The 17,777-nt window shown below is 41.1% G+C and overlaps 1 protein-coding gene across 1 annotated transcript in view; it reads left to right on the forward strand.

Moving 5' to 3' along the window:
• Positions 1 to 17,777, forward strand: part of NRG3 (neuregulin 3) — a 550,949-nt gene that overhangs the window by 401,427 nt on the left and 131,745 nt on the right. The window contains exon 3 of the mRNA XM_033148775.1: positions 8,739 to 8,812. Within this exon, the coding sequence (XP_033004666.1) occupies positions 8,739 to 8,812 (74 nt within the window). The remainder of the gene's footprint in view (positions 1 to 8,738; positions 8,813 to 17,777) is intronic.

The raw sequence follows: 17,777 nt of genomic DNA on the forward strand, positions 1-17,777 counted from the left end.
CAAGGAGACAGTTGCCAAAAGAGCTTATATGTATAATTCCCTCCGTACTCAAAATCCCCCTGTTAACACAGTCAAACTGTGCAAGAACAGGGAGATAGGAGCAATAGTGTCTGGGAAATGTCAGAGACTATTATCAGGAAGACAAAAACAAATCTAGATAAATATTGAAATTATGGTTCTTGGGAAATCATTCTGTAGAGTTGGGCAGTCTATAAATGATACACCTTAAGACTGCTTCACATATTTAGCTGGGCAGAAATTGTTTTTGCAAGACTGGAGCATGTCCCGTGCTTACGTAACATCATATTGTATGGGAGCTGATGAATGCATAGCGTGTAGGTTTGATTACTGTGATATTTCCCAAGTTGGAAAAATGGTACAGTGGTGCCCCGCTAGACGAATGCCTCGCTAGACGAAAAACTCGCTAGACGAATGGCATTTGTCTAGCGGAAGCTGCCCCGCTAGACGAAAAAGTCTATGGGGCTGCTTCGCAAGATGAAAAATTTTCATCTTTTTTTCCGTTTAGCGGAGCGCGGCTGTCATTGCCGCTTCGCTAGACAAAAAACCCGCTAGACGAAAATTTTCATAGGACGAATTATTTTTGTCTAGGGGGGGCACCACTGTATTTGTAGGTATTTACATGTATGTGCTGCATGCATCATGCATCCTGAATACATTGGTTTATAGCCACATCTGTTGAACACACTTCTATTAGATGAGTATCACAACTGACCATATGAACTACAACTACCACAACTTTGTTCACTTATTCTAGAAACCTGTGGCCTGGGCACATGTTCAGCATTCTCCCCTATTTTCCTAATCAGGTGCTTTCAATAGTAAGCTCCTCTGCTTTGCTACTGCTCTAAGGTTAGTTCCATTGCTGAGAGTCCCAAACACAGAATCACAAAAAATCCCACTTGAAAACCTTGAGGATTGCTATTTTATGTATTTCTCTAAAATTCCAGCACCGATCTTTCAGATGGCATATTTCCCTGACATTCATCAAATTCGCAGCTGCACATATAATGAACAGGAAGCAGCATTTCAGAATGATGCTGTCTTAATTACATGTTTCAGCTTTCCAAATTTGAAAGTAATAACATTAAAAAATTAGCCTGAACTGTAAAAAAAAAAAAAGCCACAGTTGAGAACAGATTATAACATTGGTGCAGATGATAGCAATAAAATATATGGGGTTTCTTTTTCTTTTTTTGGTAGACAGGAATAAATGTTAAAGGAACTTTTCATTTTTCAGAGGCCAATAGGTCACTGACCTGAATGGAACTGTTTCATAGAGCTGTAAATAGGCAGATCTGCCAAATGTGCTGATTGGATTGAGTTCCTGCCTGGAAATCTGCCAAATCCCCTGGTAACCTTGTGGGTTCCATATGGGGTAGTCCAAGGGATGACCGTCTCCTCTTGCTTTTTCCCCATTTTAAAATAATTACAGCTGCCTACAACTGGCCAAGTAACTGAAGGGGCTCCTGCCACCATTGTGATGAAAACAATGAAACTATGGCAACAGGCTCCCTGGGAGTGATGCAACTTCATGACATGTGATCACTCTTGGAGGAAATGGGGAGGTGGGTGCCTCTGTACAGCAAGAGAAGAAAAGGGGAACTGACCATTTTCTGTTGTCTTAACTATATATAAAAAAGTTATGTGTTGGTTACGGGTATGGTGCTGATTCCTGCTAAAACATCCACATGGAACTAGCATGGGCTGGGCCTTACTCCAGCCTTGTGCAGAACCTGGAGCATTTAGAGTTTGGTGTTGGGACCACCCCTATTTCCTGCTCCCCTTCCCCCCACTGCCTCTTTATTCCACCCAGGGGCGTAGCAAGGTAAATTGTTACCCGGGGGCAAAAAAAATTGTCACCCCCCCCAAAGGCGGTCAGGTGGTACCCAGTGCGGAAAATTTCTTGTCAACCCCCCCATTGATTCCCCCCCCGCAAAAATGGTTTTACGTTATTTCATATTTTCTAACAAAGGAATAATAACAAGTAATAATAATAAAAACTTTTATTTATATCCCACCCTCCCTGGGCAAAGTCAGGCTCAGGGTGGCAAACATCAGATACATAACATTGGTATAAAATCAAACAATAATTAAATTACCTCCTAAAAACACCTCAAAATCAAATTAAAGTCTAATTAGATGGCTTTCCACAGGGTTGGGAACAGTAAGTGTTCTCTGAACTGAAATTTCAGCCTTCATGACATAGGAAAACAGCCAAGTGAACAGCTATTTTGGTGGAGGAGAGTCAAGATATTAACCGATATGCATGAAATTTCATATATAGCCATATAATCCCTAGTATAGTAAGATAAGACCTTTGTTGCAGGCATTAAAAAAAAATCAAAATAAATTGTTCCTTGATAATTTGTCACCCCCTCCATTATGGAACACGGGGCGACCCGCCCCTCACCCCCTTGCTACGCCCCTGATTCCACCTCCCTTAGAATAAGGATTCTATACCTTCGGAAATGGAGAAAATGGCAGGGTGAGGACAGAAGAATCAAGGAAGGAACTGTGCTGCTTGGTTTGGGGGGGCAGTTAAGGAGGGTGGTTGCAATCTCACCTTTACACTTGTCACATGGGTTGCAGGCTTTGAAGCTGACGTAACAGGAGGCATTTCCTCCATCAAAGGAGCTAGGGGTGTGTGTTTGTTTGTTTGTTTTGTTGTGCTCTCTCCCTTGACATTACAGTGGTACGTACTTAATTCGTTCCAGAGGTCCATTCTTAACCTGAAACTGTTCTTAACCTGAAGCACCACTTTAGCTAATGGGGCCTCCCACTGCCACTGCGCCGCCAGAGCATGATTTCTGTTCTTATCCTGAAGCAAAGTTCTTAACCTGAAGCGTTATTTCTGGGTTAGTGGAGTCTGTACCCTGAAGTGTATGTAACCTGAAGCGTGTGTAATCCGAGGTACCACTGTACTTCAGTCTGGTCTGGCTTGAGCTTTTTGTTGCTTGAATGAGAACCAGCTGAATAATCTCTTTTAGATGGTGACAGGGAAACCCAGCCAACCACACCATCTGAATAAGAATAGAGAGGAGCACAGAGCACCATGTTGCTTTTGGACCACATAAATCACACCTGATACCAGTTCAGTATTTCTTGCAAGAACGGCTTTGAAATAAATCCTTCAGTGTGTGGTTTTCAGAAAGAATCTAAATCCCCGAAGCTGATGAATTAATCAGTTAATACCCATTTTAAATCATCTATTTGGGATGTGTAGGCTTTCGTACATTTTGGTATTGTTCTGTGGGTTGGCCAGCAGGCTGCTCTGCCCTCCTAATGTAGCATGGAGAGTTTCTAAAATTAATTCCACTACTGGTGCCTGTGCAGCTTTCCATGGCTTTCAATGCCTTCTGCCCACTGGGATGTCTTCTGCTTCTTTTGTCCTGATGGGCAGAAGTGATTGTGTGCATTGAGGCAACAAGTGCTGGGCGCACCAAAGAATCTTGATGTCTTTGTAGAAACAGTAACATCAAGATTTGTTTTTTGTGCTGCGGTTCATCATTGTGCACAAGCACTTGTGCACTTCAGCAGCCTGGGAAAATAAAATAAAAAATGTCTAGCAATGAACAGACAGAAATCTACATCAGTTCTCCACACATGCAGTCGTCAATGTAAACGCTAGAAATCACAACCAAATTAGCAAGATGCTAATTTACCAGGGACACTCTGCAAAAAGAGCAGGTAATGTTAATTCTGAGCAGACTCAGCACAGACATGGCCTACTGCCCAAATCCTGCTCTCTGCTATGATTACCTCTGCCACTTAATATCCTGTCACCCTTTTCCAAATTGGGGGGGGGGGAGTCATACTGGGGAAAGGATTCAGTGTAGCATCTCTCCACATTTCTGGCTAGCAGTATAGGGTGTTACTTTTGTAATGACACTGGTTGCATCTTTTTCCATAAGGGAAATGTGAGTTGAACTGTGTGGTCACAGGGGGCAGGTGTATCAGAGTCTTTGAACATGCTCCAAAGGCCCTGTTGAGGGCTTTTTTTTGTATGTGTGCTTTTAATTGATAATCATTCATGTTGTGCATTGTGACATCGTCCCACTTAGCACACCAGGTGTGTTCGGCCCTCCTAATATGAACTATAACGCCATATGTATGGAAACATTTTTGCTTCATCTAAATTGCCACTTTTGAATACTTTCAGGCCACCTTATTTCAAAAAACAAAAACAAAAGATGTATAAGGCAGCACAACATTCATTTATTTTTAAAATAAAAACCCAGCTATCAAAACTGGTGAATAATGTCTGTACACTTACATAGGCATGCGTAGGCAGGCAGGCAGGCTACTATTTTCTTTAATGGCAGAATTGTGAATTTATGGATGTCACCGCAAATGTAATTCATTCCTAAAATCAATTATGTATGTCAGATCTAATAAAATGATCAACCAGCAAATATCCTACGTCTGTTGCTTAGGAACTGTCTTCAAAGTTTCTGTTTGTCTATTGGATGCCACTCCCCCTCATCCTCCCATAATTTGCATGTTTAGTACGACACGCACACCCTTATTTGAGCTCAGGTAGTACATCTGTTACCTCAATAATGGGAGGATAAAGAATATACTTTTCTTCACTTCTAAAATTTACATTTAGAGAAGTAAGAATAAATACAGAAAAATGCATAAAAAACAAATTCATTTAAATTGAATAGATTATAGGGAAATTATAAAAATTACATGGAAGGTTTAATATTGACCTACTTTCAACTCTTATTTCATTTAATTAAGCTAATTCAATAAGGAAAGGAAAGGAACGAAAATTGAGTAAATAAACATTGATATAGATGCAGATACTGGTAACATTTCTTTACTTTCAGCGCTTCACTTGCAAATTATGTCAAGTGCATCTTTAAAGGGGGAAATTTTAGTAGTTTTTTGTCAACTTGTTTGAAAATTGCAGTCTCATTTCTGCCGCCGCATATGGGGGGGGTGGACTCTGTTTACTCTTCTTGACATAAGTTATGTCAGCAAACCCCTATAATTTCTGGTAAGACAACCCTAATAATTACCCGATTTAGCGTTTTTAAACAGTATATTTATGTGGTATAAATTTGCAAGTGGGCTGGTAGGTGTGAACGCTCTTTCAGTAGAAGTGAGAAATTTCTCAGTCAAATCACTCAGAGGATGCAGAGCTATCATCTTTGATGAGACCACCCACAGCCAGACATAATGTCATGTTCATATTCTGCGTGAGTCAAATCCCTTAAACGTGGTATTTTATTTTATTTTTTATTTTTTTACTGTTTCGAATACTCACTTTCCCATATGCTTCAACGGGCCGCAGATAAAAATGGGAAGATTTTTGAAAATGTCACAGGCCCTGAACTGGCAGTGCTGCTGTTCAAACCCAGGTATTATAATGCTTTGTGCCATAACAGTTACTTGCCAGAAGAAGGTTTTTCCTGGACTATGCTGTAGTTTTTCGGAGCCAACTGCCAGCTCAGCAAGAAGCAGGAGACACACAAAAGCAAGAGGGTTTTACTTGGTCCTACAAAGCTACAGACACTGGCCTTACTCTGAGCAATTTGGCACTCTGGCATAGACTGAGCTCTCAGACTGAGCACCTGTCTTCCTGCTTCTTTCAAGTTTGTCTCCAGACAAGGAGCCCTGAAACGTGTGTAGCGATGGCCAAGCACATCTGTTCTATTCTGAACTGGGTCTATTCTGAACCAAGGAAACAACCAAAAAGCAGAGTTGATTCCAAGTCAATCCGGGCATTAGGAGATGATGGGTCCTTCCCTCCAGCTCCTCTGTGAGAGCTGAAACCCCTGCTTTATGGTGAAGGGGGGAGGTTCCTTTCCCTCCCTCTCTGAAATTTGAAATGCTACCACAGCACTGCTGCGGGTAGCAGGGATATTAGGAAATGTAATTTCAAATGCCAGGGACCAAGAGTTATTTAACTATTTCCCTACCTGACTCTGTTGTCACCACAGCCAGATAAATAAATGGGGGAAACTCTTATCTTGCTCAGATTGCAGTCTCAACTGGAGAACATGAGAGGGTCAGGGTTGCCTGACATATTTTATGAGCATGCTGAATTCATTTCACCCCAAGAGTCTGTAGCCCCATGTCCATCTTCCATTACACATTGTTGAAAGTTCTTTTCTATCTTTTGTGTTTATCTTCTTCAGCATGGACCGTAGGAGTGTTTATTTTCTTAAGGTCATACAAATCAAGAAAGAGGAGCTCTTATATTTTCGCACCTTGAAAACACCACTTGTGTGTTATGCTCAAGAGTATTGCAGTAGGCAGCTCTGCAGTCCTGCCATTCAAGCACAGACATTTATGTGATTGGGTTGAAACCATTGTATATCCCGAGAACCTCAATTTTCATTTGCAGTATGCATGTGGGGCAAAGTTTTATTAGATATCAAGATTGAGATGGTGGGATTAAAACTGATAGCCAATAATTTGGTGAAATTCTAGAAGCCAGAATTTGGAGTGATTGTGCCTAAATTCCTGTGGTCAAAGGTTACATAACCCTTTGCCCTTTCTCATAACTAGCAAAAGCATATATATGAAAATTCTCTCAATTTTCACCATTTATACATGAAAATTCTGCTGTTCAAGGAAAGCATTATCCCTCCCCCAGGAATTAGATGAGTTAATTTCTGAATTATTTTCAAGAGACATACCTAGTGATGCTGGTAGTTTTGTATTCCATAGTTGACAATTGCCATCTGGACAGTCTAGATACTCAGACCGTTGGGGATGGCTAGGTAGTAGATGCTTAAGGAATATTGGTGACCACTGTGTGTCTGAGGATGGTGTGAATGAGTCTTGATGCAGCCCCAAACGTAACAGCTTCTTGTCATTCTCCCAAGCCCTTTCAATGTCCTGACCCACAAAATTCTGTTCTGCCTCTCTCTTAATATTGACACAAGTGGGTGAGTTTATACAGAGATGTGAAATTCCATATCATTGTTCCGGTGACACCCAAATATCTCTCTTTTTCCTCCAGCCCAAGTTCTCTCTTACTAAGTGTCAAACTGTGTTTAGAAACTGTCTGTGGATAAGTCAATTGAAGCTAAATCCAGACAAGAATCAAGCAATAATGGCTAGAAATCCTTATGGCTGTCAGAGTAGGATTTCCCATATTGACTGGGTTTTACTTCCGAATATTTGTAGCCTCAGTATGCTTCTGCCTCCATGGGCAGAAACAGATTGAACAGATTGCTAGGGGGTCATTTCACCAGTGAAAGATCAGTCTTACTATGAAACGTCAAAACAGTCAAAGGGGAAAAAAAATCTCAGAGAAATGAAGAAATCAAGGGCTGCAGTGATCTTGGGGCTGGTTCATCCATGAATTGCACATCTCTTGTTTTCCCCATTGCTGATAACTTGCATCATCAAGTACTTGGACCACTGAGACCTGGGTTCAAACCCCTGCTCATTTTTTAAAAAGGGAAAATTATGATTCGATGATAATTTTTTAAACAAAAATGGTTTCATGGCAAATTATGAAATTATTGTAATATTACGCACATTCTTTAAAAGAGCAAAACCAGTTTTTCACCGTTTTCTTGTTATGATATCACACAACATCCCGAGAGATCCCACCCATCCTGCTCACAACTTTTTTGAACTGTTGCCTTCAGGCAGAAGATACAGGATAATGAAAACTCGAACCACACGCCTTCTGAATAGTTTCTATCCAAGAGCTTTGATTGCACTTAATAATGATCTCAGGGTCAGTAGTAAGTAATAGTAAGCAGTGAGTAGTGAGTAGTAAGGAATGAGACAGGCTTTTAGGTTATGCTATGCTTTTAATAGGTTATGTTATACTTTGGATTATGTTATGTTTTAATAGATTATGTTTTAATAAGGATGAGAGTGTTGGAGATATGTGCAAATGTGTATGGTAAATCCGGTCTTTGGGTGTTTGATTTTCGTTGTTGTGTATACTGTGTATATACGGACAATGACAATAAATAAATCTCTAATGGTCTTAGAAAACATATTTAATATCCAGAAAGCTTAACCTTTCAATGCCATAACATAGTGGTGTTGATGCCATACCAAAGACCCAAGTGGGGGTCCTGCCACACTGAAGCAGCTTCTATGGCTGCTGGTCATATTTGTGAAGGAGATGTAGCCTAAGGTACCCTGTCACTAGGCAGAGTGAGGTGGCCATTTGTGTTGTCATGAAAGAGCAGCAAATTGTGAGTTAGTTAATTTAGATTTATTAGTACTTTATTTACAACTATTGTTCTTTTTCCTGCCATGGATGGGGAAGGGTGCTTGTGACATCTCTCTACGTGCCAAAATAATATGACTGGCCTTGGGTACTATGGGTATTATATTATGCACCTTGGATATTTTTTTGGGAGGGAGGCACCATTTACTGCTCCGCCCTAAGCAGCAAAATGTAGTAACCTTTCAGTTGAAGTGGGGCAAAGGTGAGGCCCCACAAATTTGGCCAAGTGTGTGGACCAAGTGTACACCCTAGGCAGTGGTTCAGGATCCTTTGCAACATGCTGGGTCCTGTGGCAGACATATAGGGTTCCTCAGTGGGGGAGGGGATGCTGAAAGGTTTTATTGGAGGTAGAATGTTTAGGAACCACTCACACTGCTGCTCCAGGTGCTGAAAACGTTTTAGCTCTGTCTTAGTCTTCTGAGCAATGTTTGCAGTTGAATTATGCCTTGCAATTAGCCTGTCACTACCGCATGCGTATGTTTGTCATTTTTCCCCTTTTTCCCAGGTGCAAAGAGGGCTACCAAGGAGTCCGCTGTGACCAATTTTTGCCGAAAACCGACTCAATCTTGTCAGATCCAAGTATGTCAAATGTTTCTTTTTTCCCTCCTCCTTCTTCTTTCTTTATTATATGCCAGAGGTAACCTTTGCCATATGATGTGACCTTTTGCTCATTGTCAAAATTACATCAAAACACATTTCAGGAACTTGTAAAGTATTTTGTATAATGAAATAGTCTTGAGTCTTCCTCATCATGTTATATTTTTCTGGGGAAAAGCTATACAGAATAACATATTCCTTTAGCCACTGTCTCTCCAACAGTGCATGTGGTGCCCTCCAGAATTTGCTATACTACAGTTCCCATTAGCCCCAGCTAGAATTTCCTATGGTTGGGTTGATGTGAGTTGAAAAAAAAACACCAGCTTTTAAAAATATATACAAGCAAATTGCTTGTCATTATAGCTGGTAGAACGTGCTTGTAATCCGGGATGATGTATTGGAAGAGGTCCTCACTTTACCCCACTAAAAACTGAGATAGCCACTGTCTTTCTTCAGTATAACCCTGTCTTGGTTTCAAATTCTTGGTCTTGCTGGTGATAAAACTATGGGGATTTGTTTTTCTATACCTGTTTACTATTTACATGTTAATGGTGTATAGTTGGAAATATATCACTGTTTGGTTTTATTGTATGCATGTTACATTCAGACATTACAGTAAGTCATGATTTATCATTATGGGAATAAGCCACCATGAACCTCAGGCTAACATATTCTTCCTCCTCCTCTTCTGATGTGGCTAGGAGGAGTTCAATTCCCCCCCCTTTAGTCTTAGACTAACTGCAACCAAGTCTTATGTCTGAACCTGGACAAACTAGTTAGTTCTCCTACCTATTGTTTGGTTGAAACCAGCCAACTTTAAACCATTGTTTAGTATTGCATCTGAACAGGGCCTGTTTGTTCATTACTGAGTTTCTGCTGTTGCTACATTTGTTGGAGGGGATTCAGATAGTATTTTGTAGGGGATTGGTTTTTTAAACAATATATTATGGTCAGCTGTCCTGAGAATGAGAAAACAGGGAAGAAGCAACTAAATAAATTTTGAACACATGCATCTCACTGGGGTGAGGAGAGAGATGCAATCTAGCATATTACACCAGAAGCTCAAAAAGAGGATGTGGAAGTCTTCTGCTGCCACCACTTCCTTTGTGACATGTACTCAACAAAGTCTTTCAGTTAGTAGTTTTACTCTTTCTTTTTTCAAATATAAAATGAAGTCCAGTGTTGAGTCTTCACTGTTTTTTGAGTCTACAAAACAGGAGGTTCGTGTTTGAAAGTTGGGGCTTCTTCCCTTATGAAGGCTGGGATTTGTTTCTTCCTCTTTATGGGTCCCCCCCCCCTTCTTGCTGCTGCTCTTTGTCATTTTGCCAAAGTTTATTGACCTGCTCTTCTGTATTGTATGTCCTGTGCCTCGCATTGTGGCCTTTTTCTTTATTCCTTCGCCCTTAACTGTTGTAGTAAGATGACCTGGGGCAAATCAGCCTGTGTTTCCCTCTGTTTAAAACTTCATGGATGTATAAGATTGGAAGCTGTTAGGTAGGCTGGATTCACTGAATGTACTCCCCATAGGTAAAATAGGAACAGCAAGCAACATTGACTGGGGTTCTACACATCATAGGAATCCAATTTAAAACCTGGACTTCTATCTTTGCTTGATCCCGAAAGAGTACAGCCTTGAAACTGTTTATCAGAAGGGTTGACATTGATATTTTGGGTCAGTTGTAGAAATTAACTCATGAAGTACTATAGGGGAAAATATAAGGATAATGCAGGTAGAAAGAGAGATGGATGGATGGCGTTCAACTATGAAATTTTGAACCTGGTGGTTTTTGAAGGTATTTGCAATGTCATTCCTCTCCATTGTCAGTTTTGGTTGCCTGTCCAGTCTTTCCATTGCAGCCTTATTCAGAAAAACACTCTGTGTATTCAGCAAACACAGATAAGTGGGATTAGTGATGTGGTCATTGCCCCATGCCCAACAAAAACTTGCCCACTGGCTTTGCTCTCCAGCCCCAGGTGTTCGGTGGAAGGTCTGAACAAGGAACCAGTGCATGTAGACTCCTTGCAATTACTAATCTTCTGCAATGGGGGAATCAGCATCACTTGGAGAAGCTTCTGCACACACACACACACACACACACACACCCCTGTACATGCATAGATTCCCTATTCAGACCTTCTGCTGACCTCATGAGTGTTGGAAGCAGGGCAAAGTCATTGGGCACATGTATATTAGGAGCACACCCATTGAGTATGGCCCTCCGTTTGTTCTGAGAACACTGGAGTGCTCTTCTGAATGGGGATTTCTATCTTTTTGTAACAGTAGCTGCTGTTCAGAAGAGGAGCTAGCACAAAACCTATAGTGATGTCCAAGAAAGCACAGGAGGTGAAGTAAAAATTGCTGATGTCCCTACACACAAAAACACATACATAAAGCACTGTGCATCCTGACCCAAATGTTGAACTCAATATCTAATATCAATACTAATATCCAAGTCCTGAAAACAGATACAGAATATTCATCTACTTAGAGTTACCTAGTGGATATTCATCACAAAACTCCAGAGAGAATAACTGGGGGAAACAAATGTGTTTCGGTTATGGTTGCAAGAAGACTTTGACACAAAATTTGACATGAGATTTTAGTGTGAACTAATCTTTTAGCAGAAATCTTATTTAAGGGCAGTAGGGAGGAAACCGTTCTGCAACAATCACATTTTGAAGGGGAGGTGGTAGTCAATGCTGAGTTTAATATTTCTCATGCACCATTGACTTCCACTCTTCACTTGTGTCTGACATTATGTCAGCAAAATGAGCTTCTTTCTTCCAGTGAGTATTCCAGTTGGCTCTGACCCTTCGGGGGGGGGGGGGTACTCCATTAACAGACGTCACACAGACAAAACTTGTACGTCTGCCAGTAAGGTCTGGGGGATAGACAGTAGACAATGGATATGTATCTCCACAAGCATTTCCCAATATATAGAAACACTCTGCTACAGACAAATTACCACAGGTAAAATTCAGAAGCCTGCAACCTGAAGGGAGGGAACTAGGTATAAGATGAAACTACCTACTATAATTGCTCCCATTTACTAAGATTTGTGACACTGGCAAAAATAAAATAAAATATTTTCTTATTTGCTTTCTTTGCTGTTAGTGATGTCATTCAGTAGCCAAGCCAGGTTAGCAAAATAGTATTTTGGCATCATCCCATTTACCATGTGACTCCTAATTAGGTGGGATCATATATGTGACTATATATATATAGTCTATATATAGACTATATAGACTATATATATATATATATATATATATATATATATATAGCCATTCATAAACACACACACACACACATTCACATTCACAGAATGATCACTCCAATGCTCAATCCCTCATCACTGTCATGTATATCATGTATATCATGACAGTGATATCATCATGACAGTCATGAGTGATTGAGGATTGGAGTGATCATTCTATGATATCACAGCAGTGGACAAAGCTGTATCGTAACTTTTGAATAAATGTGTTTTGAATATATATGTGTGTGACAAATACAAAGAGGAAGGGGATTGGGAAGATGACCCCAAAGAAGCAAAAAATCAAGGGGGACAATTGCTGAAGAGAATCAGCATTTAGGCGTGCAGATTCACCACTCTTCCATAAGTTACGTACACAATCAGCTGCATGAAGCAGGCTTCCAACAAATAGCCTCTTTAGACTTCAGTCAACATTGGCATACAATCTTCATGAATCAAGGAGAAGCGCAGTGTAGCATATGCATCCTGCTGCAGAACCCTTGTGGTTCTGGACTCGCATTTCGCCCAACTAGTCCTACTGGTTTCATTAAGAACACATGCCGCAGCACTTGCCAAGATAACGAAGGCACCATCTGCACTGGCAACCTGTTTTCCTCAAAGGAATTGGGTTTGCCATGTAAATGTAAAGGCTTTTTCCAATGTATTAGCAGTTTCTGGGCTGTTTCCCCACCATCAACACCACCTAGCAATTAGATTAAAACAAAACAAGAGAGCACTATCAACCTCTGGTGTATCTGTCCAGCATGGTTTCTGTCCAGGTTTTACTTCATTTAGAAGTGTCTTGAATCCACAGCTCAGCAATGAAGTTTGGTACCTCAACTCTGGAAGGTTTTTTTTTAAAAAAAAAAAAAAAATATTACTCAGCTTTTAAAGCTGGCCTGTTTTCTATTTGTACCCAGACTGTTTCTGAGCATACATGCATCTTTACCATGGTGCCTTACTGTTGACCCTGCTGTTTTTAATATGCTTTTCTCCACTTCTGGATTGATAGGAAGGTGAAATTGTTCCAGTAACTTGTCAGATCACATTTACTGGCCTCAAAGCAGGGAAGTTCAGCATTTCAGCAGTCATAATTCTTGATGCCCAAGGAAATGAATATAAGCAAGATAGGTCACCTGGAGATGGCATTTGGGGATAACCATGAAAGCACTCTATATATAGGCAATTAAGCTGAAGAGAGTTTTCAAAAAGATATGCCTCATCTACCTTAAGTGCTATGCCCATATTCAAGTTCCAATTTTTAAAAATGGAAGGAGCTGGCTCTTCATGGATGCTTTAGTGTCGTCTCTCTCCCATCAAACACACACTTAAAAATGGATGTTTCTTGTGTTTGACACACATGCATTATATTGGCAACTAAGAAACATCATACAAAGAATCTATGAACATCATTTCTATGCAGCATCACTGAGAACATGGGCAGTTTTAAAAGGCTTCCACACTCTTGTGCTCTTGTGCTCTCCTCCTCCACTCCCACCCTCTTTGGTCATTCACACTTTTTTTAAAAAAAAACAAACAAGGACACATGGTTCAGCAAAATCAAATTGACAGCATGTAAAAAAAATCAAACGAGCTTGCATACTGATGCTTGAGGTACTTACATAATATGTAAAATTTTGGGAGGGTATGTAATATCTACATAGAGTATATCTACATAGAATAATAGAGTCAAACCCCCTGCAATGCAGGAATGTGCAGCTGTTCCATACAGGGGATTGAACCTGCAACATTGGCATTATCAACACCATGTTCTAACCAACTGAGCTATCCAAGCTCACAAGTCATTTAATGTGGACACTGGTGTGCTGTTTCTTCACATCATGAGAATTTCACTAGACTGTCAGAATCAATTCAAAATTAACATAGATGAGCTGAAATAAAAATAGCAGAAAAGAAAGAAGCCAAGCGCTTCTAGTGATCTTATACCAGTGAATGTTGTGTCTTGTGTTTTTATATGTAGTTTGTACTTGTGAAGGCTTATGAGCTTTTTTTCTGGCTCTGAACTCAGTCTGGGAGCAGAGATTAAGCCCATCCTCCTTGGTGGCATTCTTCCTAAAGGACCTTACCTGTTAACCAAGAGGAGGCTCTGCCAAAGAACTAAACTTTGCTCTACCAGGTACCTATGTTATAGTGGGTTCAAATTTCCATTCCCCAGCACCATGGTCCACGTTGATTCTGTTCTCCAGAGAAGTTGGTGCTTATTCACAGGCCTGGTTGCTGTTAGCAGCAAAGCCACTCCAATTTGCCTTAACCTTGGTAAAGTTCAGAGGAGCAGAGCAAAGAAAATCTAAAGCTTCAGCATGCAATGTTGCAGCTGGGGCCTGCGAACAGTGGTTCTGGCAAGGCCCACCCTGGGATACTTTCCAGATTTGTTTTATTTAGAGTCTAGATTGAGCATGATTGGTGCTGGAAAGTTTGAAGTGTTAGCATTTCTCAAATGAAACAGTAATGAGTTGACTATTTATAAAATAATGCACCAGTATTACTACGACAGCATTCCCAGTCTCAAAGCACAGAGAACTGACCTTTCATTACAGAAAGGGTTGAAATTACCTGTGGTGATCAATATGGAGTATTATTGGAAGTCGGAAAGATAGCTTGTAAATGAAGCATGTCTCCCCCACCTTTAGCAATTGCTTTAAAAGTCATAGTCATTCAGTGGGCAGATAATTGGACTTCTACAAAGGAGACCTGGGTTCAAAATACAACCAGTTTATGGATTCCCTGGGTTGTCCTGGGCAGATGATTCAGAATGGGAGCAATGATCTTTTGTTTGTAAGGACAAACCCTGTAAAATGTTCAGTTAAATCAGGGACATGAAATTGTTGGTCCTATCTGCCGGTTGCGTTGTATAACCTTTAGGCTTGAGCACACACAATTCATGGCAACTCATTTGGCATAGTGACAGTCTATAAGCATAAGGAACTCAGTTCACATCTCAGAGTTCTGACACCTGGGAAGCAACATGGAATGTTCCTTTGTTATCATGGAACTAGATGATAATAGTGGATAGAGAGCTTGGCAGTCCCCCCCCTTCCCTTGCATTTTATGAACTTGCACACTGAATCCTACAACTTGCCATTCTGGGCCTGATCCTAGCAGCCTACCTAGTTATTCTAGTTTCCAGCTCCATGAACTCAGCCCCGCTTTCCCTTTAAATGCTTCTTAAATGGCAAAGGCTAAATGGTTGGCACCCTACTATCAAGTTGGCCTGATTACATTTTGAAACACCCACACACCCACACACCCACACACACCCACACACACACACATGGTTTACTCACAATGGCATATGTGCCACCTCATGTAAGAAGTGGAAAATGAATGAGGCACATATGCATATATGTGGAACCTCCCATTTAAAAATGGGTAGAATAATCACAGAAATGGCAGTAGGTTTCCATCATTTCCCCTGCACCCTGGTTCCAGCATCACCCGATGAAGACTCAGGTTGAGTCACAGGTTGAGTCACAGTTTACACTCTGGAGGGCCTCAGAACTACTCCTACACCATCCAAGCCAGAAAACATGGTTCTCCATCCTCATACTCTGGAGATGACTCCCCTGTAGCATCTCCTGATCCACAGCCATGCTGGAGTCAGCTGCAAGCCCTTTAGGGATTGCATACAGCTCAACTATTGGAAGACGGGTCCTGCTAGCCTTCTTAATTCTTCAGATGACTCTGGTCCTTTGCTGAGACAACATCTCCTACAGCTCAGCCAGTAAAGCTCACTCGGAGCTATCCAGGTCCTGATGTGCTTTGCTTTGTTGGGTCTGATTTGATTCTGAGCCAACTTGATTGACCTGTCTTAAAGAGGCTCTTCTGCAAGCCCCAGCTGAAGAAAATAGCACATGCTGTTTTGTGAATATAGTGAGGTTGTGAGGAGTCATGCCCCAGAAAATTACTAGTTTTGCCAACATATGAACCACCCCAGTTAAACAGTGTGATTAACTTCTAACTGTTTCTGCTGTAAAGAACTGTTATACGAGTGGCTCTGAACAAATAAGGACAACGTGAAAAGCACATTCTCTATTTCATTGCTTTCAGACCATTTCCCCTCACAACAGTGAAGTAAGTCAGGGTGACACAGAGTCACTTGAGCACTGAGGGTATAAAAATATGACCCACTATTCAGTCTAGTTTAACTTAAAGTGAAAAAGGTGGATTTGCAGACTCCTGCATAGTCAAGGAATCTGAGGAATTTTGAAGGAAGCACAAAAACGTCCCATCCCCTTAACTGGGACCCTCAAATTAATAATATAAATTGAAAATGGCAGGGTTTTAGTCAAATTATGTGTGCCCTTGGTGTCTTCTCTTCCCCTGCCTCCCCCATACATTTTTTATTTTGAAACATAGTTCAAAATATAAGCAAGGAAAACACATATATATCACACACCAGTACAAAAAGCTCACCCAAGGAATAAAGAAATGCCGCCTATGCAGTCCTTAATATATTATTCTTCTGGGACAACTAGCTCCCTAACTATAGCATATATAAGTTATATATCATATATACATCCTAGTCAGAAAAAAATACAGGCATCTGTAACTGACTGGAATTTGATCAGCATCTTAAAGGCCTTCCACACAGGAAAACAAACAGAGAATCTTTGTGTCATATTTATTTTGTAAAACAATTAGATTTCATTGCTTGCTTAAGTTTGCACATAAAGCAGTGTCCCAAACTTTATTATCCCCTGCTATCTGTAAGGTTGCTTTGGAGACTTCCAATTACATGCTGTATGCATCATCACCACTTTATACTAGGGTTACCAAATGTCCCCGTTTCCTGGGGACAGTCCCACGATTTACAAATCTGTCCAATCTGTCCCTGGACAAAATCTGTCCCAGGAATGTCCCTGGATTTCATTTAATGTCCCCGGATTTATATTTTAAGTGTTGTAGATTTATTAGTAGTGGATGAATGTTGTGTGATTGGTTCAACGGCACAAGACACATCATATGGGGACTTCTGGTGAGGCAAAATGGTGGGCGCCACAGCAGCGAGCAACTCCTGAAGCCAGCCAGAGCCAACTGCACTACCAGGCTGGCTCCTGGCTGCTGAGACTGCTGTTGCCAGGAGGAACCAGGGACACCTGGTGTGTCAACTGGGAGAACCCAAATCGAGCCAGGAGGGAGATTGCCCAGCCACCCACCCAGCAGCACTCCGGGGTCTGTAAAACCCCCAGAGCTGATGTAGGGAGAAGAAGAAGAGGAAAAGGAGAAGGAAGAGAGAGAAAGAGGAAGGAGAAAAAGAGGGGAGCCCAACCTTGCTGCGCCACTGCTGCCACTGAGGAGGAGAGGTAGAAGAGCACCGGGAGGGCATGGACACGTGGTCGAGCCCAGGCCCGACCTGAGCCTATTCCACGGTGGCTAGCACTCCAAGAGAGCAGGCTGGGTGCCAGAGGAAGGCTGTGTGACAGAGGAGACCACAGAAGAGAAGATACTACTTTTTAAATAAATAAATAACTTTTTAAATAACTTTTTTTTTCTCTTTTCCAAAAAAAAGTGTCCCCGGATTCTTTGAAAAAAATCTGGTAACCTTACTTTATACCATTTCTTACAAATGCCTTTTTGCAGGAATCCAAGGTCATTAGGTAGGCTCAAAGCATAACTTTTGGAGTTATTTTTGTCTAGCATACAGAATATCCTGGTGGTAATTGGCAATG

The sequence above is a fragment of the Lacerta agilis genome, chromosome 5 (genome assembly GCF_009819535.1).
Source record: "Lacerta agilis isolate rLacAgi1 chromosome 5, rLacAgi1.pri, whole genome shotgun sequence".
NCBI lineage: Eukaryota > Metazoa > Chordata > Lepidosauria > Squamata > Lacertidae > Lacerta > Lacerta agilis.